Source organism: Panthera pardus, unplaced genomic scaffold, assembly GCF_024362965.1.
Source record: "Panthera pardus isolate Hobbes unplaced genomic scaffold, ASM2436296v1 HiC_scaffold_18, whole genome shotgun sequence".
NCBI classification, from domain to species: domain Eukaryota; kingdom Metazoa; phylum Chordata; class Mammalia; order Carnivora; family Felidae; genus Panthera; species Panthera pardus.
In genome coordinates this window covers 571,695-599,437 of record NW_026526743.1, presented here as the reverse complement: position 1 = coordinate 599,437, position 27,743 = coordinate 571,695, and the positions used below count along the sequence as shown (strand labels likewise).

The 27,743-nt window shown below is 51.4% G+C and overlaps 1 protein-coding gene across 3 annotated transcripts in view; it reads left to right on the top strand.

Annotated features, from left to right (window-relative positions):
- CEACAM20 (CEA cell adhesion molecule 20) overlaps positions 1-24,605 on the top strand; it is a 68,563-nt gene extending 43,958 nt beyond the window's left edge. Inside the window, exons 2-13 of one of the 3 annotated variants that reach the window (XM_019434529.2) lie at positions 1,726-1,984; positions 8,096-8,173; positions 8,776-9,054; positions 9,508-9,789; positions 10,640-10,918; positions 14,039-14,317; positions 15,838-15,952; positions 16,162-16,247; positions 16,982-17,043; positions 17,407-17,442; positions 17,943-18,065; positions 24,198-24,605. In XM_019434529.2, the coding sequence (XP_019290074.2) occupies positions 1,726-1,984; positions 8,096-8,173; positions 8,776-9,054; positions 9,508-9,789; positions 10,640-10,918; positions 14,039-14,317; positions 15,838-15,952; positions 16,162-16,247; positions 16,982-17,043; positions 17,407-17,442; positions 17,943-18,065; positions 24,198-24,251 (1,932 nt within the window). In that variant the 3' untranslated portion in view covers positions 24,252-24,605. Of the gene's footprint in view, positions 1-1,725; positions 1,985-5,827; positions 6,006-8,095; positions 8,174-8,775; positions 9,055-9,507; positions 9,790-10,639; positions 10,919-14,038; positions 14,318-15,837; positions 15,953-16,161; positions 16,248-16,981; positions 17,044-17,257; positions 17,311-17,406; positions 17,443-17,942; positions 18,066-24,197 lie in introns of those variants that run through there. The other 2 variants (XM_053905458.1, XM_019434528.2) reach the window with 2 other exon arrangements.
- Positions 24,606-27,743: the final 3,138 nt, after the last annotated feature.

The following is a 27,743-nucleotide window of genomic DNA, read 5'->3' as shown; positions in this document are numbered from 1 at the left end:
GATGATAATTTCATTAGGAATAATTATAAAAAGTGGAACCACTAGGGCAAAAGGCATACCTGTTTCACAGCTTTTGATCTGTATTGCCAAACTCTCTTCAAAGAAGATCTTTACTAATTTATAATCTAGTCTTCACCCGGCCTCTGCAGTCGGTCCTTAGAGTAGCCCATGATTACCTGAAATTAGATGCAAATGTGTGCATGGGTGTGTTTTCTGGGGAGAGGATCTGGGATCCACTCTTCAGGGGAGTGGGTGAGGGCTTGTTGGGTATGTGTGTGAGTGTGTGTGTGTGTGTGTGTGTTCCCATTACAGTTGAGGCTCGTGCCAGATGTGCTCACTTTGGAACCAGCAAAGCCAGCAGTGGGTGTTTCCAAGGCCCCAGGGAGGCATTTCCTGCCACTGATAATTCCTGGGGCTCCAGATCCCTTTCAGCCCTATCACCCTCAGTTTCTCTTTTCTCCTCCCCAGAAAAGGCCACCAACCCCGGTGGCAACCCTGTCTCCCGTGGAGCACATGGCCTCCTTGAATTTGACATGTGTCTCCCCAAAACAAGGAGGTGATGATCTGGTGGTTTCTGAATGTCGAGGTGATTCGGGGAGGGGAGGGGCCGGTGATGTCAGCAGATGGCGGGGCCTCGCATTCCCACAGTCACACGCCATGACTCTGGCACCCACCACTGGGAGACCAGGAGGCACCTGGGAGCCAGACCCCACGAGGGCCTTGTGCCGATGTGGCCTGCGAGTATGGGTTTCCCCGCCCCATAACAGACCCACCTCTGCAACACAGGGTACCCCCCTCTCTACTGCCCACTGGTCCATCCACCATTTATAACCAAGAACAGGGGCCGTGTAAATAGAGCAAGGGCTCTACAGACTGGCTGGATTCAAATCCAGGCTCTGCTCTTTCTGAGCTGGTGACCTTGGGCAAGCTACGTCACCTTTCCGTGCCTCAGTTTCCTCATCAGAAAGGTGGAAGTCACAGTAGTGTCTACCTCCATGGGTCCTTGTGAGGAGCAGAGTCGGGTCACGTAAGAACTTAGAACAAAGCCGGGCACGTAAGTACTCATATTCTCTCACAAGTTCGTTCACCATCTAGTTATTTAAGAGGCACTTACGGAACCTTTATTATGTAACAAATTAGGGACTTTCAGACTCGTCCTACCTCAAGTTCGAGGTCAGATGTAGACCACAGGATTCCAATCTCGCAGAAATTCCAGTCCTTAGAACACAAATATTTGCAGAACTGAAAGGACTCGAAGATACCCTTCCTTCTACAAACAACAAAACCGAGGTCGAGAACGGGGAGGGGCTCAGCCGAGATCTCACAGTGTCAGGAGTAAAGGCAGGAACTTGAACCCAGGTTTCTCCCCCTCCTTCCCCTCCTTCTCTCTTGAACGATATGAGCTCCCGCTCTATGCTGAACGTTAGCCCAGGCAATGCGGCGGACATAACAGGCAAGCATCTGTTCTCACGGAGCTGAAGTCTCGCTAGGGGCAGTGAGGGACCCAGACACCACAGTGAAGGGGTGGCGGCAATAGTTCACTCATTCATTCATTCATTCATTCGTTCATTCATTCATTCACGGGGCAAACTCCCAGGTTATGTGACTGCACACCGCCCTCAATGTGTGGAACTTTCAGCCCTGAACTAAATGCCCGGTCTGGTGGGAATCGTGGTCCTTGTTTTCCATACTTTTCCCAACTAGGATGTTTTTCTCTCGGTCCAGGTGGCCCTGACACTCCACCATGACCTCACCAGACCCAACTTCACCCTAGTGATTGGTTCCAACGTCCCCCTGCTCTGCTTGGCTGACTCCCAGCCCCCTGCCCGGTACATACGGAGCATCAGTGGGATCCCCGGGCCTGATGGCCAGACCCTCTTCATTTCCAGTCTCTCCAGGGCACGCTCGGAGGTCTATACCTGCAGGGCCTCAAACTCCATTTCCAGCTCACACAGCAGCGTGGACGCCGACATCACTGTCTCAGGTATTGCTCTGTGGGCTGAATGTTTGTGTCCCCCACAAATGCATAGGTTGAAATCCCAACTCCCAGAGTGATGGTGTTGGGAGGTGGGGCCTTTCGGGAGGTGATGAGGTCACGAGGACAGAGCCTCCTGAATGGGATCAGAGGCTCCAGAGGGATCCCGAGCTCCTTCCACCGTGTGAGGACACGGTGAGAACCAGGAAGAGGGCCCTCACTAGAACCTGACCACGCTGCACCCGCCAGAACCATGAGATATAAATTTCTGTTGTCTATAATCTTCCCGGTATGTGTTTTGCTATAGCAGCTCAAACAGACCAAGACAGATGTACAGCTAGGGTTGAGGCTTATTGATTGGAGGTGAAATGTCCAAAATTTAAGAAAGAAAAAGAGATCAAGAGAAAAAGATCATTCCAATAAATAAAGTCCCTGGGACTTTATTGTTGGAGTTTGGTTTTATTTTCTTCTTGGGATTCTTTTCTTGGCTCTTCCACGCCTCTATATACTCAGCAAGATTTTTCTAACCCGTGTTATGCAAAATAAGTTTGTTCTTAAACTAGCAAACTGACTCTTACCTGTAGGGGTCGCTCTTTTTTTTTTTTTAAGTATTTAAATTTTTTTTTTTTAAGTATTTAAATTTTTTTTTTTTAATGTTTATTCTTGAGGGGAAGACAGTGTGAGTGGGGAGGGGCAGAGAGGGAGGGAGACACAGAATCCGAGGGAGGCTCCAGGCTCTGAGGTGTCAGCACAGAGCCTGACGGGGGCTGGAACTCATGAACCATGAGCTAGATTATGACCTGAGCCAAAGTTGAATGCTTAACGACTGAGCCACTCAGGCACCCTCTAACTAAATTTATTTTTTATACATTTTTATTTTAGAGAGTGCAAGCAGGGGAGAGGGGCAGAGGGAGACAGAGAGAGAGAGAGAGAGAGAGAGAGAGAGAGAGAGAGAGAGAGAGAGAATCCTAAGCAGTTTCCATGCTCAGTATGGAGCCTGATGCAGGGCTCGGTTCCACGACCCTGGGATCATGACCTGAGCTGGAATCAAAGTCAGATGCTCAACCGACTGAGCCACCCAGACGCCCCGTTGGTGTCCTGCTCATTGTCTGCCTCCCTCTGCCCCTCCCCATCCTTGCATAAAAGTGATTTCTTTAAGGGCAGAGGTCTGTATTTGTTTCATTTGCTGGTCTGTGCTCCAAGCACCTAAAAAAAAGTGCCTGGCACATAGTAGGCCCAAATAAATGTTTGCCGAGGGAAGGTGGGCGCGAGCCATAGAGAGGCAGTCCGGGCTGGGAGGTCAGTCGAGGTCATGCTTGGGAAGACACAGCCTGGGGCCAGCCTTCGTGAGTCTGGCAGGTGAGGGTGTGGGGGAAGCAGGGCCCTGGGTTTATTTGCACCTGTCAGAGACCAAGTAGAAGTTGTGTTCCAGGGAGGGGCCCAGGAAGTTCCTCTCTCTTGTTGGAGCAGGAAAACACAGAACCTGCCATGGGGAAGGGGGGGTGGGGGATTTTGGGAGAGAAAATCCCAGCCCTGTGTGAAGGGGCAGATTTGGGAAAGTCCACTCCAGTGGTGGCTCTGTCCTCTAGGGTGGGGCGGAGGGGAGGGAGAGGCGAGGGTCTCTGGCCCGGGGCGGTGGGGGGCACTGGGCAGCGGAATCCGGAGGGAAGCCTGGCTGAGGAGTGGATTGCAGGTTAGAACAGGATGGGTAGACAGAGGCCTTGAATGCCGACTCAGGTGCACCAGGTGCGCTCAGCACAGGGAGCCCCAGGCACCGGGGGTGCGGTAGGGTGATGCGGCCGCCGGCGTCCATCTGCGTGTACAGAGATGACGGGGCTGGAGGTGGCCAGAAGCCACTTTCGGACCTTGGAAGGCCGGACACGTGGAGGTGATGAGCCAGGTGGATCAGAGCCTGTGGCCCGATAGGCCCTGTGACTTTAGGCGAGAGCTAAGTCACCTCCCCTCCGTGAGCGTCGGTGTGGTGGGCGACGAGATGGGATAATAATATCCCCTAACCTGCTTGACTCTTCCTGTCTCCGTCGCCGAATCACTTCCTGATATGCCGCATGACGTACCTGTTTCGTGTGCTTGTCGCGTATGGTCTCTGTCTGCACTGTGCATTTTGTCCCGAGCACCTAGAGCAAGCCCAGGAGGTGCTCGGGGTGCGGGCGTCGAGTGACGGAGTGGGTGCGCACTTCCACAGAGGGGCTGCTGTCCCGACGCCCAGTGGAGACCCACGCCCACCGAGGGCTTGCTCTGTGCCAGGCTCTGCTCCAAGCCCTTGCCCGGCCTTAAGTCATTGTCTCCGTCTGCAGCTGGGATACGGAAGCTCACAGAGGTGACATCCCGCTCACAGAGGTGACATCCCCTTCCCGGCAAGGCGCAGCTGCGGCGTGGAGGGCGGAGAGGCTAAACCCTCCCCGCCCCGTCTTACAGCGGAGGACAGGGGTCACGAGGGCGGGGGATCGACGAGCTCAGGGCTGAACACGTGGCCGTGGCCGGTGGAGGGGCCAGGTTTCGAACCTCCAGAGCCAGTTTGCTAAGCCTCGTGCTTCCCTGAAGCAGATGCTTGGTGACTGCCTGTGGCATGAATGAGACCCAGGCGGGCAGCAAGCGGAGGTAGCCGGGTGACTGAGATCTTCCGTGATGCCAAGGTGCCTCTCGTGCCCTAAGTCGTGGCTTTAGAGTTTTCTTAACCACCACCTACACCGCCCACCCTCTCACTTCCTCTTTTCTGGAGCCGCCTGAACTTCCTTCCTTGCTGCCAACTCAGCAGCCTCCCACATGCGGCCCCTCCGCCTGCCAGACTCTCCCCTGACCCACCCCTGCATCTTCCAGGTCTCAGGTTTGATGGCCTCTCTTCCAGGAAGCCCTCCCTGACCTCCAGACCTGGTCACGTGCCTCCTCCGGGCTCCCCCAACCCAGCCCCGCCCGTGCTGGGTTGGTACAGACGGGGAACAGGTTCATCTATTCTGCCGGACTGTGAGCCCATGTGGGCAGGGCTGGGGATGCCTTGGCCACTACTGTGTCCCCAACGCTACTAAGCACAGGGATCATCACAGAAGAGTCTAAGGCATGTTTGTTGATGAATAAGGAAGTGAATGAATGGATACATGAGTTGATGCTCGTTAATGGTTATTCCCTAACCCAGTGACACTAAATCTTGGTCTACATGCTCTCAAAGACCAACAGCTTGTCTTGCCCGCAGGGAAGTAAAAAAAAAATGTAACTCCCCTACGTTGAACCTTGACTGTGTCCCCAGTTCTCAGCTCAGATGTCTCCTCTTCCAGGAAGCCCTCCTTGCCTCCTCCCCCCCACCCCCAGGCTGGGTCAGACACCCCCTGGGGCCCTCCCAACCCAGTTCATTCTGTGCTCCCAGCTTTTTATTTATGATCAGTATCATTTCAGCTCATTGAATATTTCCAGGCTGCTCGTGGCGAGCTTGGCACTGAGCCTGATTGTCCTCAGGTCTTCACAAACAGAAGCCACCGTGATTGTTTTTGTTATCATTACGATTGACTATCATTATCTTGGCTCCTGTTTCCCTTAACTCTTAACATTCTCTTATTTTCCCTCCCTGGTACCCCTTCTCCCTGGATTGCTTCCCCGTCCTGGCAAAGAGGCGGGGAGGGGGGGGTCTCGGGAGGAGGGAGACATGATTCTCAAAGGACTCAGGGCCAAAAGGTAGGGATTTCTTTCCCCTCTTCCACCTTGGGAGAAACCCCAGGATTTCTGGGGCTCTTGCTGTCTGTGCTGTGCAGAGGAAGGAAAGAGAGCCCTGGGGCGGAGGGTGGAGGTGGGTCCAAAGTTCCTTCCTGCCACCACCCCTGTCTGTCCTGGGAGCTGCTGTCACCATCATAGTGCCTGTGAGTTTGCAGCAGGGCAGAGGGGGAGGAAGAGGGAGCTGGAGGGGGGAGCTGGAGTGAAGACGGTGTCTGTGTGTGCAAGTTGGGGCACGTCGATCAGGTGCCAGAACCCATGGGACTCGCTGACTTATGGGGCCACCACTGGGCAGAAATCCTGCTTATAGGTGAGTGTACTGTTCCATTCAGATGCGGATGGGGCTGGCGCGCGCGCGCGTGTGTGTGTGTGTGTGTGTGTGTGTGTGTGGTGTGTGTGTGTGTGTGTGTGTGTGTGTGTACAAAAAAGAGAGATACAAAGAGAGAGATAAATACAAAAGAGATTGACAAAGGTAGACACCAGAGATAATGACATACATACAGAAAGGAATGGAGTTGGGACCACAGGACCAGAGACCCAGAGAGAAATAGAAGGACAGAGAGGCAAAGAGTGAAAATAACAGTAGAAACTGTAGCAGAGGGGAAAACAGGGAGGGACAGATAGGAGAGAGGGAGACAGAGGACAAAGAGACAGGAAGGAAAGTGTACAAACACACAGAGAATTAGACTTGGGGAGTCGTGGAGAGAGAGACCCAGCAAGAGAGAGGTAGGGAAAGAGCTGGAACACAGCGGACAGACAGGAGAGGACAGACAGGTCACACCAGGGAACGGATATGAAATTTATGCTTAAAGGGTCTCTGAGCTAGAATATTTTGATAAGCATTTTGGAGGCAAAGGAATGACTTTTCAATGGGTGGTGTGCAAAACTCAGCCCGGCTTTGCCGTGTGGCCCTGAGGCCGGCTCTTCCCTCTGGCTGACCCTGGCAGGGTGCAAGGGGCTCCGGGGTCCCATGAGGGGCTGAGAGTCACCAGCTTCTCTGCAAAGTTTGCTTCCCCCCTGTGCGCAGAAGGCAAGACCCTGTAGGGAGGAGGCAGGAGGGAAGGGGCCAGGTAAAGGCTGTCTGCAGAGGGAGGTTGATCTCAAATGGGTATGATGAGGCCCACCGTCGATGACTGCACTCTCAGGATTTCTTTTATGACAATTCTATGAAGTGGGAACTATTATTACTCCATTTTACAGATGGGGAAACTGAGACTCAGAGGACATCACTCGCCAAACAAAGCAATGGCAAAGCTGGGATTCAAGGGAAGGCAGTCAGGCTCTGGGTCCACAGGCAGAAAATGCAAACTTAGGAAATAATAATAATAGTGACCGAACACTTCCTATGAACCGTTTTAGGCACGTGACATCTGATATCGAACCTCACAACAACCCGACGGACTAGGTTCTATCCTCCCCATTTTGCTGTTGGAGAAACTGGGGCTCGCAAAGAGAGCCCCGTGCCCGTGATCGTGGAGCCAGGACGCATCAGAATCAGTATTTGCTTCCAGATATCCTAAGAGCTCCTGCCCTTCACCGCTGACTCAGCAGGGAATGGGGCAGTGCCTGAGCCAGACTGGGGTCCATTGAGGGCTGGAGAGAAACATGGCTGCCAGCCTCTGTTGATTGGGCAGATGAGAGGGGTGGGGCGTGGGACGTCAAGGTCAGCTGCACCTAAGCATGGCTGCTGGGGTGGGGGAGGGGGGTCCCCACTCATCCCCACAGTCTCTTCCAGTCTTGAAACTGTGTCGAATGGCCAAATGGAAATCGGACAACTCCCGGTTCCCCTTGCCTCCCCTTGCTAGGGAAATCTCTCCCTGAGGGCAAGTCTGTGCAGGTACCAGAGGTTAGTTCCCCCCATCAGAGGTAATAGAGGTTCCGGTTTGTGAGGGGATAGGCTCTGTGCCCATCCCTGGGCCGACAGGAGTTACGCGGTGTTGAGAACACAGTTTAGGGCCCGGCAGGCCACGTTCAGTCTCGTCTTCTGCCGCTCACTATAACGGTCTTGGAACGTGACTCCACCTCCCCGAGCGTCTCTTTCCTTCTGGAGTGTGGAATGAGGAGACTGGTCACGTGCCTCCGTCAGAATGAGCATCATCGGAAAGAGCACAGTGACCCTCAGGGGGCCGAATTAAAGGTTACCTGTATTCATTACCACTTCACGACAACCTTAGGATGCAGGTGATGGGATGCCCGTTGTACAGCTGGACAAATTGAGTCTCGAGAAGATTAAACTCATGCCACAAGTCACATGGTCAATAAGTAGTGGAGAGGAGTCAAGCCTCTAGGGATGAAGTGTCACGTCCATGACCCTGACCTCCCTCCATTTATGGCGACCATAACTGGATTCTGCCAACCCACCTCTCCCTCCCTGAATGCCTCTTCTCTCTTTCCCACCAGCCTCACTTTTGACCATGTGGAGTCTGCCAGCTGCAGTCCAGCTCACCTCTGATGCCAACCCACTTACCACCATCCAAAGTGAGAAGGATGTCGTTCTGTCTATGTTAGGGACCCCCCCCCCCGGGGACCCCAGACTCATCGTAGATTCAGAGATGCGAGCACAGAAAACAAGGCTCTCATTCTGATCCCTGCCTTCATACCTAAAACACCCATCAAGATTCCACGCCCAAAGTCCTAATAGAACAAATCTGATTGGCCAGCCAGGGTCTGGCAACAACCTGTCAGATCAGCTGATTTGGGGGATGGGGTGAAGGGGTGGATTGTAGCTGTCGTGCCTGGGGGTGGGAAAGGTTGGCTAAGAAGCGGGTAGTGGGATCTGGCAGGCATCCGTTACCAGCCCGATTCTCCTTACAGCTGATGTTAACTGACCCATTGTCAAGCCCCAGATCCTTCTGCTTTATCTGTACGATCCCATTTCGTGAGGCTTAGATTGGAAGTAGGTTGTCCACAATCACACTCCAAATGAGCAGTGGATCTAGCATTTGAGCCCAGGCATTGAGCTCATGTGTCTTGAGGCAATTCCGAACCACCCTTGTCTCTCTGGGTCCCTCTGTGGCTACATTTTGCTTGGCCCTCCTCTGTGTCTCTGCTCCTGCCTCCCTCTTTCTCTTCCCGCGCAGAACTGCTGGCCAGACCCACCATTGCAATCAGCCAGGACACTGCCACAGAACAGAGGGAAAACGTGACCTTCCGCTGTAGCACCCAGGATGCTGACGTTACCATCCACTGGGTCTTCAACGATCTCCCCCTGGTGTTCCGCGAGCGCGTGCAGCTGTCCACAGATGGCAAGACCCTCACCATCCTCACCGTACAGCGGGAAGACTCTGGGACTTACAAATGTGAAGCCCAGGCTTTCCACCAGGTCCGGAGCAGTGCTCCCACCTTCCTGACTGTGAACTGTAAGTCCCTTTCCATTCTCCCCAGCCCCTCACCGACACCCCCTTCCTTGGTGATCTCATTCAGTCTCACCGCTTCAGATACCATCCAAATGTGGACTCGTCTACCCTTGGACTCCAGACGTATAACCGTGTGACGTCTCTACTTGGTTCTACTGGAAACTTCCAAGTTAACATACCTAAAACTAAGTTCTTTAACCTTCAGATGTGTGCTACAAAAGCTTGTCTGGGTAGGGGCAAGGAAAGAGCATTTAGACACGTCTTACAATCCTGCTTTACCCAGGGTTAAGGCTGACATTTAATTTCCACTGGGTTCCTGTATCTCCTTTGTAATTGATCCAGAGCTTGGGTGGGGGAGAAGAGAAATAATAATATTTATTGACCTCTGAGCTCTGTCTCTCTCAGAAAGCCATTGCTGAGCTCTTGTTGCTGCTATGATTGTTCTTGTCCTTCCAGATGGTCCTGACCCCTTTGAAATCAAGTTGGAGTCTGGTGTATCCAGAGGGGAGGTGGTTGAAGTGATAGAGGGCTCCACTGTGACCTTCTCCGTGGAAACACAGTCTCATCCTCCCCCTGCCTATACCTGGTTTCTCCCCTATGACTCCATCCCACCTCCCACCATGAGTTCGTTCACCATCCAAGCTGTGTCCCGGGAACATGAAGGGACGTACAGGTGCTTGGTATCCAACGGTGCTACCCACCTGCTTCGCCTGGGTGCTCTTAAAGTTCGAGTCCTTGGTGAGCTGCTTCTTCCTGTTCCTCTCCTTTGTTCCTCTGAGAATCAGAGCTATACCAGTATCCCGGAGGCTGAGAAGGACCCAGAGGAGCGGGGATTTCTCGTGTGGCTGGTGGCAGAATAGGACTCTGACCACAGCGAAGGTCCTGGCTCCTGGCTTGACCCGTCCTCCCCGAGACCTCGTTGGCTGTCTATGGGTTGTCCATTATTTGATTCTCTCTGAAAGTTGGGGGGGAGGGGCGGGCGTTGATTCTCTGTCCATACAAACACACAATATTCACACATCTCACACACACAGAGTCTCACGTACGTAAATAATAACCACATATGCACAGCTGTGCACGATACACGCAATTTACATACGATACCCATAACACACAATGCAACCAACGTATAACCTACACACGAAACATATGACGTGCACACAGCTGACACCACGATATACGTACTCCGTAGCTACAGGCACACACGACAGCCATACACAAAGCGTGTCCACACCACACAGTGACACACGCCGCGTACATTCACAAGCAGAAGGCCCACGTACACGATACAAACTCACAATGCCTCACAGTCACACAACAAATACGACACACACATGCAGCAGACACAGACGTGCACACAAGACGCGTCCGTAGACCACACCCTCACCAAACATACAAAACCCGTCACGTCCTCGCGATTGTTACACGACACCCGCAGCACCCGTATCACGCAGTCTCACACACGCACACACACACACACACACAAGACATACACATGTATCCCTGGAAAGCCCCCAAGGGCCCCCGCCTGGGCTGCAGACTAGGGAAGGGGTCCCTGACCCCTACCCGTGTCTCTTTGTGTTTCCAGAAACGCTGACCAAGCCTCACATTGTGCCCCCAAGCCTGAATCTCGTGGAAAATGCCAGCTCCGTGGCCCTGACCTGCCAGACCCCCCATGAGGGGGCTGGAGTCCTGTGGCTCCTGAGGGGCCAGGCTCTCCTGCCCAGCGATCACCTGGTGCTGTCGGCTGACAACAGGAGCCTGGTCATCCACGGCCTCCGGCGGGACGACACAGGACCCTATGAGTGTGAGGTCTGGAACTGGGGCAGCCGGGCACGAAGCGAGCCCTTCAGGCTCGCCATGAGCTGTGAGTCACCCGGGCTGGGCCTTGTCCTCCTCCCTCCCTCCTTCCCTTCCTCCCTCCTTCCCTCCCTCCTTCCCTCCCTCCCTTTCCGTTCTTCCTTCTAGCCATTTATTCCACAATCACCGAATACCTGCTGTGTGCCAGCCCTGTCTCGGCACCAGGACGCAGCACCAGCCCTGGTGGGGCTTATATTCTAGTGGGGAGACACACCTTAAACAGCTAAGCAGGGGACAGATGTGTTGTGTCACCGCCATGGGGCTAAGGAGAACCAGGAGGCAGCGAGAGGGGCAGGGAAGGCTGGGAAGGGAAGGCCTTGCAGTCTTAGCTGGGGTAGTCAGGGCAGGCTTCCCTGAGGAGGTGGCATTCCTGCAGAAGCTTGTCGGCAGCTAAGGGAAGAGAGCGCCGGGCGGAGGGAGCAGCGTGCGGGGTGGGTGGTGACAAGTGGGCAGAGGAACCCGAGCAGGCCAAGGCGACCAGACAGGTGAACTGGGGCGGATGGAATGGAAGAGGTCAGGAGGTTGTAAGGCTGGGGGCAGATCATGCAGGGCCCCGTGAGCCGTGGTGAGGACACTGGGAGCCACAGAAGGCTCTGAGTGGAGGGAGGAGAGGATTAGACCTAGGTTTTCCCAGAGTGTCCTGGGCCCTTGTCTATGGGGGGCGGGGGTGAAGCGGGGGAGGAGGAGGTTTAGAAAGTTCGGGTCCTTGGAGAGGCAGACCCCAAGGTAGGACGAAAGGGGTGACACGGGCGAGGATTTTGGTAGGATGAGTGCTCCTGTGCACAAAAGAAGGGAGGGAGCTGTGAGGGCTGGGGGAGCCAGTGAGTGAGGTGTTTGACCCCGAGCAAGCAGAGGAGGGGAGGGCAGGGGTGGGGTAGAGAGGGTTGGGTAGAAGTACAGAGACCACCGTGCAGCCTAAGGAACATTGTCAAGGCAGTAGGGAGAGTCCCATGTGTCCCAGGAAGGGGTCTGCCTCAGTTTCCCCAACACACTCAGGTATAAGTAGGGGGCAGCCCGTGGGGAGGGCCGGCAGTGGATTCCAGGGCACAGAGGTTGGGCCCTCCGTTACTGAAACCCCTGCGAGGCGCCTCCTCCCGGTGGCCACGGCTGTCCGTCAGGAGGTGACGGACCTGGGCCAGGGGGCAGCTGTGGGGGTGAGAAGCGGTGCGACCGTGGATGCATTTTGAATATCGAACTCACGGGATTTGCCGCTGTCGGCACCGAGTGAAAGACAAAGGGCCTGACCCCGCGGTTTTGTTTTTTTTTTTTTTTTGCCTGAGCTACTTGCATGGTGTAGCCGCCCTGAGCTGAGGTGGAGAAGAGGTTCCTGCAGGGAGAGAAAGTAGGGTCCACGTTTATTCGTGCTAAGTAACGGGGGACACGGGGGGCGGGGGGACAGAGGTCACACTGCTGTCGTCTTCTTCCCTTCCCGCTGCCGTCACGAAACCCGAAATTGCTATTTTGTTCTCCCTCTCTGCCGAGCAACATGTCGGGTGCTTGATGAGTGATGACAATGACCTCTTGAGCTCACGGCCTGCTTGGGATGGGGAGGTCGATCATCAGGCAAAGACAATACAGCGTGAAAAGTGCTGCCGTGGGGCGACGGTGTTTGGGGAACCCGAGGGAAGCCCCCAAAGTCTGGCGGGGGGGGGGGGTGTCATGTGGGAAAGCTCGTGGTGAGATGTGATCCAAGGGACGAGCAAGTTATCTAGGAAGAGCAGGCTCCGGGAAGAGCATTCCAGAGAAGGAAGAGAATGTGTGAAGGCTCTGAGGCAAGGCGGAACAGGACAGAGACGGAAGATCCGAGCAGGATGTTATTTCCGGATTGGGAGTGGAAGGTGTGGAGAGGTGGGCGGTGGGGCTGGAGGGGTCTGCAAGGGCGAGATTGTGAATGAGCTCCTCAGCCATGGCCTTTGCCCTAAGGACACTGGGGAGCCATGGAGGGTTCTGAGTGGGGGAGGGATAGTGTCCAATTTGCACTTAGGAGGTCCCCTCTGGTTGCCTTGGGGAGGATCTGATGCCAGGATTGGAAGACGGTGAGGGATCCTGGTAACCAGGAGGTTCAGATGGGGGGGTAGATATCAAAGGATTCCTGGGCGGGGGTGAGGGCAGGATTGTCCTCTTTTCTAGGAGCGTAACAACTCAAAACTCTTTGCATCCTTCCTTCCAGTAGTTCATCATTAATTTATTTAAAAAAAATTTTTTTACGTGATTTTATTTTTGAAAGAGAGAAAGAGATGAGGGGGGGAGGGGCAGAGAGAGAGAGAGAGAGGGTGGCACGGAATCTGAAGCAGGATCTAGGCTGAGCCGTCGGCACAACAGAGCCCCACGCAGGCCTCGAACCCACAAACCATGAGATCATGACCTGAGTAGAAGTCAGACGCTTAACCGCTTAACCAACTGGGCCACACCCAGGCACCTGTCACGTTAATGTAAATAAGGTAAAAGACTCAGGGCACCCGGGTGGCCCGGTCGGTAGGCTGTCGTTTAAATAAGACAAAGACTCAACTCTTAGTTTGTGTGAGAAATTCAACAGCCGTTGCGTTTGTTTCCTTCCCTTTCCTTTTGTTTCCTTCCCTTCCCGTACCAGGGACCTGTCCCAGGCTCTCCTGGCTTCACGGGGCAAAGCCACAAGCATCTCTCTCTACCTTTGGGGATACACGGGTGTAAATTCAAATATTGCAACAGGGCTATTTGCTGTTCGGTTAGAAAGTCCCTCAGAACGGTGACGGTTCTGGAAGTTTAGGGCTCATGTTTGTGGGACGCGGCAGCAATCTGTGAAGCCTGGATGTGTTCACGAGGCCCCTTGGGGAGAGTTCGCTTTTGCAAGGGCCGGGGGTTTTGTTCGTTTCGTTTTGCTGCCATTTGGCTTTGGGTTCCTCCCCTCCACGGTGTGGACTACAATCTACCCGCTTGGGAACCAAGGAGGAAGAGGGAACATCTTGCTGGGGCTCCTTTCAAGGGCGGCTGGGAAAGCCTGGGTTCTCCGGGCTACCACCTGCAATGCTCTTAGAGTCGAGAAGGGGGTGGGGAAAGGGGTGACACTTCCAACGCAGAAGCAGAACGGGGCAGGACAGGAAGACTCCCCGGTGGAGGGTGGAGGCGTGATGTTTGGCTTTGCACACAGACGGCCCTGACCGAGTGGACATCACCAGCGGGTCTGCGCCCGGGGTGGTTGGCACCGTGGAGGCCGAGCTCAACTCCAGCCTGACCCTGCAGTGCCGGGCGGAGTCCCAGCCGGGCGCTGAGTTTCACTGGACCCTTGAACAGTCCACCGCTGTGCATGCGGGGCAGGTGCTGATCATCTGGGCCCTGACCTGGGAGCACCAGGGGATCTACAACTGCACGGCCTCCAACCCGCTGACCCACCTGGCCCGCTCTGCCTCGGTCCGGGTCAGAGTGGTAGGTGAGTCCCCCGGCGCCCCTTCCCCTGGGATCTAAGTGGCTTTTCCTGATGCCGGCCGAAGCTATCTGGGCTTCTCGCGTGGCAGGGAGTGTGCTGCGTGGGCAGGTTCCCAGTGTGGAGCTGTTCGATCCCAGCCTAGAACCTCTGCTTCCTAGCCGTGCGCCCCCCGGGAAACCCTCCAGGCTGCTCTGAGCCTCACCTTCCTTACCTGTAAATGGGGGTGGTGATGCCTTCCCTTCCAGAGTTGTTTAGCAGTACAGAGAGTCGGGAGACAGCCCCTGGGTGGAGGAGTGAGGTAGGAATTCTATTAATGATAGGAATTACACGAATCACAACTGGGTGTGACTGGCAGCGGGTCCCCGTATTTCTGTCTTGAGTTCTCGAGGGGACAACACGGTGTGGCTCTTAGCCAGGGTTCCTATCCCAGCTCCGGTGCTTGATAGCTGTGTGACCCTGGGCATGCTGCTTAACATCTCTGGTCCTCTGATTACTTGTAGGTAAAACAGACATGATAACCGCGCTTATATCCTAGGGTTGTTGAAAATTAATCGACATTCGTAAAGCGTTTATGGCAGTGCCTGGCATATTGTGTTTATTAAACAAATAGAATTATTCTTTGCTGAGCCTGTACCACATGCTTGAAACAAGCCTTTCCATATGCCGTATCAGCAAACACTTCTTGGGTAGCTCCCCAGCCAGCCGGCTCTGAGGTGGACCTGCTGGCATCTCTGTTGGGTAGGAGAGACTGAGCCCTGTCCTAGGGTCTGAAGCCAGGAGCGACGTTTTTAGTCGTCGCTGAGCAGAGGACCCAATGTACCTTCCCAGAGGACCCAGTGCACCATATGTAATCTTCAGAACAACCCTCTGGTCTTGTTAAGACCTTTTTTTTTTTTTCTATTTTTTTTAATGCTTATTTAATTTTTGAGAGAGAGAGAGCATGAGTAGGGGAGAGGCAGAGAGAGAGGGAGACGCAGAATCCGAAGCAGGCCCCAGGCTCCGAGCTGTCAGCACGGAGCCCGACGTGGGGCTCGAACCCACGAGCTGTGAGATCATGACCTGAGCCGAAGTCGGACGCTCAACCGACTGAGCCACCCAGCTGTCCCCAAGACCTCTTGATGAATGGAGAAACAGAGGCTCAGAGGAGGAAGCAGTGAGTCTGGTTGATGGTCATGGGGATGTTGTAGGGTTTGAACGAGACCACGTATGAAGGGCTCTCGGAGCTTAGAGCCTGGGGGAAGGCAGCGTCTGGCATCATCATCACCGGATCGTATCATCGCCTTTCACCAAGTGCTTACTCTGTGTCAGGCATGGCCCTGGTTCTTCCAAGTGGGATCTCACTTAATCCCGGCAGAAGCCTATAGGGTTATGAATGGCCATGCTCATTTGGCACAGGAAGAAACGAAAGCTCAGAGAATGAAACCAAGAACCCCCATCGCATCCTGGAAGCCCCCCTCCTGTGCCTCCAGAGCAGAGCCCCTTCCTTCTTAAGAGCAGTGTCCTGATTCTTTCTCCTTGCCCAGGTCCCCAGTCATCCCTGTCTGCAGGAGCCATTGGTGGCATTGCTATCGGGATCCTGGCTGTCATTGCCCTGTCCGCAGGGCTGGGCTGCTTCCTCTACATCAGAAATGCCAGACGGTAAAGCTGGGAATGGGGTAGGAGGTGTGGCCTGCAGGGGGCCTGCCTGGCAGAAGTGTGGCTGACCGTGGTGCTGAGCTGTGTCTGTAGCAACTGGGGAACTCGGGGGGGTTTGGGACATTGCCCAAGAATGGACGTGGGATATGGGTAGGGCCTGTGAAGGTGGCAAGGACTGGAGGCACACGAGAATGAGGGATTTGGGGTTTCAGGCTCTCAAGGGAAGAAGCAGAGGACCCCATCCAGGAGGCAGCAACACCCACCTCTGAGGAGGAGCCCCATGCAGAGTCCTGTTCCAGTAAGTGACTTCATAGCTGATGCCCGGGGCAGCAGTGGGGGCTGGGAAAGAAGCTAGTATTGGGAGCCTGGGCCTCTGCTCCCAGCTTTGCCACTAGTGTGACGATCACGAATGAGATTGGAGCCAAGAACTCTGAGCAGTTATGTCTGTTCCACCAACCACAGCAAAAATGGGGCATTAGTTGCCATCGTCTCCTTCCTCACTCTTGGAAAACTCTGCTGATGGATTGCTGAGCCCTGCTGAACCCAAAGTCAGCCTCACAATCCCCCTCAGCACCGTGCTTCCCACACCCTCTACTGATGGGTGGGAGCTGACCAGAGGCAAAACGAAACATCTTTGACATCTCCGGCCTAGGATTCTGGAAGGATGGGCCCCATGGGATGGAAGTCCTAGACACTGTCTAGTTCAGCTCGGTTTTGCAGAAAGGAGATTCATGTCCAGGAAGGATAAAGGATAAACCCGTGCTACAGAGGACCCCCTGGCACAGTTAGGGCTAGGTCTTAGGTTTCTGTCCTTATCCATCTCATCAAACGGTCTACTTTAACCCAGAGCTAGATTTCCAGGACTTTTCCAGGTCAAGCTCACCAAAGATGTGATGGGTAGGTAGTCCTGGGAAGAAAGGAAGGAAGGTTTCTTGCACCACCTTTCTGGGGATGGGAGTGACCTAGGAAAACAGCCCCTTCCCCCACATCTCTTCCTAATCCCGGCCCTGGGCTGGTATTCCCTTTCTCTAGATTGGCTGAGCCCCATGTATGCCAATTTACCCAAACCTCAAGGACAGGTTGGAGTCAAAAAGGTGAGCAATGCTCCAGAGGTCCCCCTCCCTGCTCCCCTGACTACCTGGCTCATCCCCAGCCCAGTAGGGCTGTGTCAGTCCCACCTCTTGGGTCGGGGAGTGAGGCACGTTCTCTTGAGGATACCCAGTGCTAGCTTGGGTCTCTGCATCTCCTCCCCTGCCTTCTCTGGGGATCCCAAGATCCTCCCTGACTCTCTTCCCTTTTGTCTTCTAGCTCTTCCACATGACAATGTGCAGCTTTGAGCTCCTCTGGGAATCAGGAGGGATGTAAATGCCTCCGAGGCCAAAGCTGTTTCTGGAAATTTCTGGGGGTGGTCCCCATCCCAAGCCCCATGACCTCTTCACCACTTTCTTTTCCCCTAGATGCTGCCACCAGATCCCCCAGAGCAGTTTTATGAGGTATGTTGGCCCTGCTGGGCTTGATATGAAAAATCTGCAGAGGGAATACAATCTGAGAACTTTGTATTTGACAAGTCTGAGAAACCATCCTGTGTAAATAGTAATTGTGCATTGCAGGGCCGGGATGGGGAGAAAGTAGCCCAAGGCTTTAGAGGCAGCTGGGTCGGATTCCAGGTCTCTGGCCCCTACTGTGTTCCTTTCACCTCCGGGGCTCTGAATTGTATTGCAAATGAGGTGGCACCAGCCAGGCACATGCTGGGGTGCAAAGGAAATCTTGGAGTAGAGGTTGCAGAGGTCGCCAGGTGGAAAGACAGCGTTCTAGATCAGGGGCAGGGCCTTGGGTCCTAGACTTACATTCACTTCTGATTCTTTGTAAGATCCTGGTGAAACCTGTTCCTCTCTTGGGTCACTGAAGAATGCAAGTTGACACTTTGTAGACACTGTGATTTTAAGGCAGTCTGTGCCCGTGGTCCCTAACTGATCTCTCCCTTCACTCACAGAAGGAGCCACCATCAGTAACCCCCGGGAACGATTCTCATGGCCCCAGAAAACCATCGCCCGAAATTACATTGGATCCATTGGTCCCCACTCTACCGAAAGGAAACACAGAATCACACTATGAGGTACTTTTATGCCACCCTGAATCTTTGGATAGGTCAAGAGCTGTCACCAATCTGCCGCTTCCTCCTTGATGGAAAGTCCGTGGGATAAACTATCAAGAGAATTTTCCCTTAATCGCTTTTCAGTTCCATTCCACCCATTTCCGTCCTATCATGTTCTAGTTCACTTCATTCTCTTCTCTTCCGGTCGACTTGGTCTTACTCCATTCCAGGTTTCTGTCACATTTGTTTTCACGCCACCTGTCAGAAGGTGGAGAGGGGGCAGCAATGTATCCCCAAACTGAGGAGGCACTCTGAGACCAGAAAACAAAGCAGGTGACTCCATACAGTTCACACAGATTTTCATTCAGAGTAACTTACTGAGAAGGGGAGATCGGGTGGATGATAATCCAGGCACCTGCACAGCAGTTCTCCAAAAAGTCCCGATCTTCATCCACAGATTTTGTAGAGTGACGTCAAAGGGTCTAGGGCTTAACAGACCTCTTGCTGCCACCTGTGTGCCGGGAGGTGTGGGGGGGGGGGAAGAAACCATGTCATCTCTACGAGTTATCTAAACAGCCACACGGAATGCCAGAACAAGCCTTCCCACATTCGCTTGGGGGATACGCTAACTTCCAAGGTGCACGGAACACGTAAGCCCCCCGGGGAGGTCATCTTGCAGATGTGAACAAGATGGGGTCAGTACCGGGGACACTCCGACACCGCGTGTTTCTTTTCTATCCATTTATTTGTTTACTGAGAGGGCGGCAGGCCACGCGGAGCCCGATGCGGGGCTCAGTCTCACGAACCGGGAGATCACGACCTGAGCTGAAATCAAGAGTTGATCGAGCCCCCCCAGGCGCCCCTTGATTCTTTCCGTAAAATTCCTTCTGTTTCTCTTACTCATTCCATTCCATTCCTTTCCTTTTCCTCTCTTCCCACTCACTGAACTCCATCGCGCTCTGTGGATTCCATCCCACTCTACTGTGTCATCCCATTGTACCCCTTTCCATCTCGCCCTCATCTTCTTTCCCTCCCGTTCTTTCCCACTACTTTCTATTACGTTTTGTTCACTTTTCCCTTCTAATTCCACTTGATTCATTTCTTCCACGTTCTGCTACCTTCTACTCTATTCCTGTCCACCCCGCTTCCGTCCCATCCCTTGGGCTCACTTCCATTCTTTTCCTTCTCATCCCATGTCATTCCTGCTCTTCCCCATTCATACATGTAATCCGTTCTATGCATTCTGGCTTCCATCACCCCGTTCCTTCCTGTTCAGTATCCCTGTGTACATTCAGCTCTGGTTTTTTTTTTTATGAATTTAAACATTTTAGTTTTTAAATTTTAATTGATTAATTGTCAAGTTAGCTAACATACAGTGTGCCCTTGGCTTTGGGAGTAGATTCCCGTGATTCATCACTTACATCCAACTCCCAGTGCTTATCCCAACAAGTGCCCTCCTCAATGCCCATCACCCATTTCCCCCACCCCCTTGCGCCCTCTGTATTTAAAAGTCTCTTATGGTTTGCCTCTTTCTCTGTTCATAACTATTTTTTTCTTTCCCTTCCCCCACAGTCTTCTGTTAAGTTTCTCAACTTCCACCTGTGAGTAAAAACATACGATATCTGTCTTTCTCTGACTGACTTATTTCACTTAGCTTAATGCCCTTCAATTCCATCCGCGTTGTTGCAAATGACAAGCTTTCATTCTTTTTCATTGCTGAGTAGTATTCCATTGTATAAATATACCACGTTTTCTTTTTCCATTCATCAGTTGATGGACATTTGGGCTCTTTCCATAATTTGGCTATTGTTGATAGCGCTGCTGTAAACATTGGGGTACATGCACCCCTATGAATCAGCACTCCTGTATCCTTCGGATAAATTCTTAGTAGTGCGATTGCTGAGTTTTAGGGTAGCTCTATTTTTAATTTTTTGAGAAACCTTCACACTGCTTTCCAGAGCGTCTGCACCAGTTTGCATTCCCACCAACCATGTAATAGGGATCCCCTTTCTCCACATCCTTGACAACATCTGCCGTTTTCTGAGTTGTTAATTTTAGCCACTCTGACCAGTGTGAGTTGGTATCTCATTGTGGTTTTGATTTGTATTTTCCTGATGATGAGTGAGGTTGAGCATGTTTTCATGTGTCTGTTAGCCATTTGGATGTCTTCTTTGGAAAAATGTCTATTCATGTCTTCTGCCCATTTCTTCACTGGATTATTTGTTTTTCAGGTGTTGAGTCTGGTAAGTTCTTTATAGACTTAAAAATTTTTTTTAACGTTTTTATTTATTTTTGAGAGAGTGAGAGAGCACGCAAGTTGGGGAGGGACAGAAAGAGAGGGAGACACAGAATCCGAAGCAGGCTCCAGGCTCTGAGCTGTCAGCACAGAGCCTGATGTGGGGCTCGAACCCATGAACCGTGAGATCCTGACCTGAGCCGAAGCTGGACACTTAACTGACTTGGATAGTAACCCTTGCCTGGCTTTCAGTTCATTCCACTGCATTCCCTTTCTTCTTATCCTACAGCACTACTTTCCCACTCACTTCCTTTTCTTTTCACTTATTTCCTTCTTCTCCCTGTATTTCCTTTCCCCCCATGCCTCCCTCTTCCATTAAATCCATGTTACTGTTTCCAATTTTTTCAGTCTGTCCTCTTTTATCCCTTTTCCGTTCCTCCACATTGGATCCCATTCTGTTCTTTTTATTCCCACCCACTTCTGTCATTCTTTTCCATGGCCCTCCCTTCCAGCCGCCCGTGTTACTTTCCCAACCATTTAACTTCGTGCTTTCAAGTCCTCTCCCAACATTCCTTCCCATTTCCTTACCCTCCACACCATCGTATGAACTCCATTTAACTCCATTTCCTCATTCTAGATTCTGCAGCATTCCAGTTTTGTGCCTGCATCGCCATTCTTGAACTCCCAATTACCCTTTGTCATATTGCTTTTTTGTCACTTGTTCTCCATTCCTTTCTTTTCCTCAAATGCCTTCCCTTCCCACTCTTGTCCATTCAGTTCTAATCCTGCACTCCGTGTCGTCAGTCTCCTTTCCATGCCGGTTTATTTTATTCTCTTCTTTTCCTCTTCATTCCTTTCTATTATGATTTTTCTATTTATTCCATTTCTTCATTTACATTTTTTGGATGCTGTGCCATTTATTCCACTCCATTCCCTGATTCCAGTTTCCATCCAACCTCACCCACCCCACCCCACTCCACTCCATTCCATTCACTTTTACTCCACCCCACCCATCCCATCCCGTCCAGTGCCACCTCACCCCACCGCACTCTACTCCAACTCTACTCTACTCACCCCACCCCACTCTACTCCCAACCCCACCCCACCCCACTCTACTCCACTCCATTCAATTCCACCCCACCCATTCCATTCCATCCCATCCCATCCCATCCCGTCCCATCCCACCCTACCCCACCCCACCCCACCCCACTCTACTCCATTCAGTTCCACCCCACCCATCCCATCCCATCCCATCCCATCCCATCCCATCCCATCCCACCCCACCCCACCCCACCCCACTCTACTCCACTCCATTCAATTCTGCCCCACCCATTCCATTCTGTCCCATCCCGTCCCATCCCATCCCACCCTATCCCACCCCACCCCACCCCACCCCACCCCACTCCATTCACTTCTACTCCACCCCACCCATTCCATCCCATCCTACCCCACCCCACCCCACCCCACCCACTCCACTCCACTCCATTCAATTCCACCCCACCCATTCCATTCTGTTCCATCCCATCCCATCCCATCCCATCCCATCCCATCCCATCCCATCCCATCCAATCCCATCCCTTTCCACTCCATTGCATTTCTCTCCATTCCATTCATTCCTTTCCCATCCCTTTAAGTACAATGATAACCATCTATCTCCTTTAATTTGTTTTCTTTCCAATCTTTTATTTTTGTTCATGATACTCACCTCTCTACATTCCTCCCATGGGAGATTTGAGGCAATTCACAGCAAGCTTATATATCACACCATAAAATGGTGCTAAATTAGAAATAGGAATCACAATTAGGAAAATGCTTCTAAAAATAGGCAGGAAATCAAGGTATGGATAAGAAGGTAAATATGCTGGACCTATGTAGTACCTGTTCCTGTATTTATCATTTGTCTTTGAGTTTCCTGGTGGCCAAAAAAAAAAAAAAATCAGTTTTATCACCCAAAAGGAAGAAAACTATTAGCTCATCCAGGCAGATGGGAAGCAGACCTTCCCATTGGAAGTTCCGATAACTCAGGTGATTGCTTCCTGGTTCTAAGGACTAGTGAGATTATTTCAGAGGATTCAAGCAATAGCATCCATGTTCAGGGCTAGCCAGATTACTTCATGTCCGGGGATGGATTTTAGACAGTATCCTCTGAAGGAGTCAGTGACCAATCAGATTTCAGGAAGCAAAAGAGGGAGGCCAGAACAGATTTGGAAAAGAGAAACTTTAGGGCCACAGAATTCTAGTATTTTAGTGTCCGAAGTGCTGTTTTGCACTAAAGGGACAAATGTATTCCTTGTTACTCTAGAGGGCAGGCCAGTTACTATGGAGGATAGATTGGAGGGCGGCAGGCTTTAGTGTAATTTACAGATGAACTATTCTCACAGGATGTGAATGTCTTATATATCATAGGGATTTTAAACATTTTTTTTTAAGTAGGCTCCACACCCAATGTGGGGCTTGAACTCACGACCCTGAGATCAAGGGTCGCGTGCTCTATCAACTAAGCCAGCCAGGTGGCCCCATAGTCAGGGCTTTTAATAAGAAAGACAAACCCCCTGAAAGTAATTCAGAGAACACTGGGGGAATCTCAGATAACCCAATTTCAGAAATTACTGGTGGGCCTGCGAGGACTGGAATGTTGTCAGGAAGCTTTTCTCTTATGTGGTTGCTCATATTTGTTGAGCAATGAATCTGTTCCATTGTTCTCAGTCCAGATTGAATTCCTATGCAAGCCTCCCAGTCACCACGCCTCTATAACTTCAGATTACATGTAACAACATCCTCTATTACTAGTTAAGAGTTTCTAGGTTCAAATTCTACAGAGGAGAATCAGACTGGCTCAGGCCATTGTATGGGTTGTATTTAGGTTTGTGAGCTCTCCAGTCAGGTATGAACTGGCACACGTGGACTTTTAGGTCCCCCTCGTCCAGAGAAGGAAAGCCACATTTGCTTCTTTCTATCAGTAGAGCAAAAGCTCTTCCTAGAAGTGCCAGCCCGTGAAATTACTCATATCTCCTGGACCAGAATTGTGTCACATGGTATTGCTTGTTGCCAGGAAGGCTGAGAGAATGAGGTGTTATGCTTCCCAGTTCTTGTCAATAGAAGCAGGCAAGGGATGAGATATGAGGAAGAGTGTCAGGTCAGTCAACTCAACGTCTGCTATATTCTGGAGGGATGAGAAGGAGCAATCCATTCAAAGGATCTGGAGTGGAGTGTATTAGTAATCTGTCGCTGCATGACAAATGACATCAAACTTAACAGCATATGCCATTATCGCAAAGTGTGTGTCTAAGCACTGCTTAGATGGGTCTTCTGCAATGCTGTCATCATGGTGTTGGCCAAGGCTCAGGTCCCATTTGAGGCTTGACTGGAGAAGGATCCACTACCAAGCTCAGCCTTTAGTTCCTTGCAGGCTGTCAAACGAGGACCTCGGTTTCTTACTGGCTGTCAGCTGGAGGCTGCCCTAAGTCCTTTGCTATGTGGCCCTCTCCATAGGCAGCTCACAACATTGCATCTTACTTTTTTAAAGCCCAGACAGAAGTCTGATATAACAGAATCTTATATAACAGATCTTATAAAACAGAAACCAATCATGCACATCCTGTCATTTTGCCATATTCTTTTGGTTAGGTGCAAGTCAGAGGTTTTGCCCTCAAAGGAAGGGGATAACATACGGGCATGAATGCCAGGACGTGGGGATTATTTTAGAGTCTCTCCTCCAAGGTAGGGAACTATAGGGGCCATTGTAGAAACACAGAGGTGCTGCTGTGATTGAAGTGCAGTCAGGTAGGAGGAAGTTCATTGGAATTTCCCAGGACGGAGAACAATGCGCGAGCATCTGGGCCTTGTACTAAATACAGCAAGTAGACCAGGAAGGCCTACATAGAAAATGGAACTCATCTTTTCTCTTTGTGTAACAGGTGCTTGTGAATCCAGAACGCAACATCTACGGCCAAATCAACCCCTCAGTCTAATGGAGGCAGATTTCCCTTCTCCAGAAATCCTAGAGAAATCACGCTCAATCACATATTAATGAAATTTATTGGGTGCTTGTTTTATTCCAGCCATTGTCTTCGTAGGCCTTGTGACATTTAAAAAAAAATTTTTTTTTAATGTTTATTTTTGAGACAAAGAGAGACAGAGCATGAGCAGGGGAGGGGCAGAGAGAGAGAGAGAGAGAGAGAGAGAGAGAGAGAGAGAATCCAAAGCAGGCTCCAGGCTGAGCTGTCAGCACAGAGCCCGACGTGGGGCTTGAACTCACGAACCGCGAGATCATGACCTGAGCCGAAGTCGGACACGTAACTGACAGAGCCACCCAGGTGCCCTGTGACATTCTGTTTTAATGTGTTGTTCAAGCACTGGACCCCAGCTCCCACCAAATCTTGGGCTTTGACTCATGTTTCTTTACAAGCAATAAAAACAGGGAGGAAGTGACCCAGAATTAGAGGGCCAAGGTTTGAGACTCAGAATCTGGGGCTGCCACAGCTGTATCATGGAGATGGGCAAACACCAGTGATAGACACAGCATCCCCCCCACCCCAGGGGCATTCCACCCCCCCCGCCCCGGAGGCAGGGTGGAACGTGTCTTTTCAAATCATGGTAGAGGATAAGACACAAGTAGTTATTAAGAGATGATGACAGGAAAAAAAAAAAAAAGCAGAACGAAGGGAGAGAGCAGGCACGAGATGCTTAGAATCTCAAGAATTTGGGGGGTGAGGGTGGGGAGAATCCGATTTGATGAGGACAGAGTGAGGAGTCAAGGCTGACTCCCAGGTTTCTGGCCAAAGCACCTGGGTCACTGGCAGGCCACTCTCTGAGGCAACAGTGAGGGAGGATATACATTTGGAATACAGAAGGAAAATCAAGAATTTGCTTTAGGCGTGTCAGAAATCAACTGGAGAATGAAACAGGCAATTGTTCGTAACGGTCTAGATAAAGCAGGGCTGGAGATACACATGTGGGAGTTGTTAGTGGGGTTTAAAGTTACGGGAATGTAGGTCTTGTGTCGGGGGGTCTCCAAGACCGCACGCAGGCTCAACGATTTGCTAGAAGGATTTACAGGACCCAGGAGTTGTTACACTCATGGTTACGGTTTAGTGCAGCAAAAAGATAGAGAATAAAATCAGCAAAGGGAAAAGAAAAGGTCCCGGGAGTGAAGCATGGACGACACCAGGCACAAGCTTCCACGTGTCCTGTCTCAGTAGAGTCACATGGGAATTCCCCCAGCAGTGATGTGTGACGATACTTGTGAAGTGTTGCCAGCCGGGGTGGGGGGGGGGGGCTTGCCCTGAACCTGAGGGTCCAGGGTTTTTATAGGGGGTCAATCACATGGGCAGCTCCAGATCCCCAGAAGGAAGGCAGGTGTTCACTACAGATCACGTTGTTTGTAGAAACCATCCGGACAAGCTGATACAGCGTGGTCCAAGGCCACAAGCCTGCCTGCAAAAACCCTTTCATCAGAACATTGCAAGAGCTCAGTTCCTAGAAGCCACCCGAGACCTAGTCGTGGAAATAGGCCTTTCTTGGGCTCGAACACTCCAGGCCTGTTGAGTTAACCCATTCCCCTACAGATCGCAAAGAAAGTGGGTAAAGACAGAGAAGAGTAGGGGCTGATCACGAAGCTCTGGGTCCCTCCAATGTCTAGAGTCTGAGAAGAGGATTGAGCAAAGGGAAAAGACTGTCTCTTCCCACCCCCTGCTTCCAAGAACTCACCACCCCTACATCCCCCCACCCCCAGGATCCCAGGTATGGGTCATATTCCCCCTCTAGTGACTCATAGCTTTATCTTCCAGCCTTTAGAGCAAGTAGATTCGTGACCTCCTTGTTCCTCAGTAGATTGCTAAGGCCACACCCAGATCCTGGCCGACAGAACCCTCAGTACGAAACTTGGGTCACAGCCAATCCCCAAGTAGTTGATCGAGAAACCTCTGAGTTTGAAGGGCATCTTCGTAGAACAAGTTCCTGTTCCTCAGTAATAGCCATTCTGAAGTCCCCGTAACATTCAGGTTAGGTCATCAGGATTCGGGAGCTCCTGGAAGTAAAACTTGCCCCCTTGTTCATTATGAAAGAAGAAGAAGAAAAAAAAGACCAAACAAAAAACAAAGTCAGTTTTAAATTACATATCACTAATGCTTTAATGTGTGAATATCTTAAGGTAAAAAAAATACTGAAAAAAATACAGAAAAAAAGGCAGATAAGCTAAATGTCAAAGCATCCCATTATGATTGCCATATTTGTACTGAATCTGTACATCATAATGCAAGATTTGACATCTTTTAAAAATTTTTTTAATGTTTATTTTTGAGAGAGAGAGAGAGCACAAGCAAGGGAAGGGCAGAGGGAGAGGGAGACACAGAATCCGAAGCAGGCTCCAGGCTCTGAGCTGTCGGCACAGAGCCTGACACGGGGCTCAAACTCAAGAGCCAAGAGATCAATGACCTGAGCTGAAGTCAGATGCTCAACCGACTGAGCCACCCAGGCGCCCCCGCAACGTGTGACATCTTTACAACACAGCCAGGAGCATGGCAGTTCTGTGTTTTTCACGTCTGTCATTAGGGTTTTAAAGATTTCTTATGCTTCCTATGTTTCGCTTGTATGATGAATAAATATAAGCTTTTCTGTCTTGTTTGCAAACTTAGTATTGCTCGTGTAGAGGAAAGATGTTGATATGAAGGTCAAGGGCAATATAATGTAAAAGTTAAGAGCATGAACTCTAGCATTAGACTTCTTGGACTCAATCCCAGCCCTGCCCTTACAACACAATCCAGGGTGAGTTACTTAACATTTCTGGGCCTCAACTTCATCTTCTGTGAGATGGAAGTAAACCGTCCAACCTGGTAAGAATTGCTAATGAGGACTAAGTGAGAAACATTTATAAGGACCTTATGGCAGTGCCTGGCACAGAATGGCGCGTGAATGTTTATTCTTTCATATTTGATGCCTTTCTAGCCTCTGCCTGTGGTTAATTTCTTTTCGTTAGTTCTCGTGGGTCTTGTGGTTTGTAATGATACCTGCTAATAATGGTAACTTTGCATTCTCTGTACCCAATGGTTGTGACCCGTTTAGCTCGTCTCTCTGGGTGGCGCAGTCGGTTAAGCGTCCGACTTCAGCCAGGTCACGATCTCGCGGTCCGTGAGTTCGAGCCCCGCGTCGGGCTCTGGGCTGATGGCTCGGAGCCTGGAGCCTGTTTCCGATTCTGTGCCTCCCTCTCTCTCTGCCCCTCCCCCGTTCATGCTCTGTCTCTCTCTGTCCCAAAAATAAAAAAAAAAATAAATTAAAAAAAAAATTAAAAAAAAAAAAAAAAAAAGAAGTTAAAGTGGGGCACATCCAACTTCGGCTCAGGTCGTGATCTCGCAGTTTGTGAGTTCGAGCCCCACATCGGGCTCTGTGCTGACAGCTCAGAGCCTGGAGCCTGCTTCAGAGTCTGTGTCTCCCCCTTTCTCTGCCCCTCCCATGCTCACGCTCTT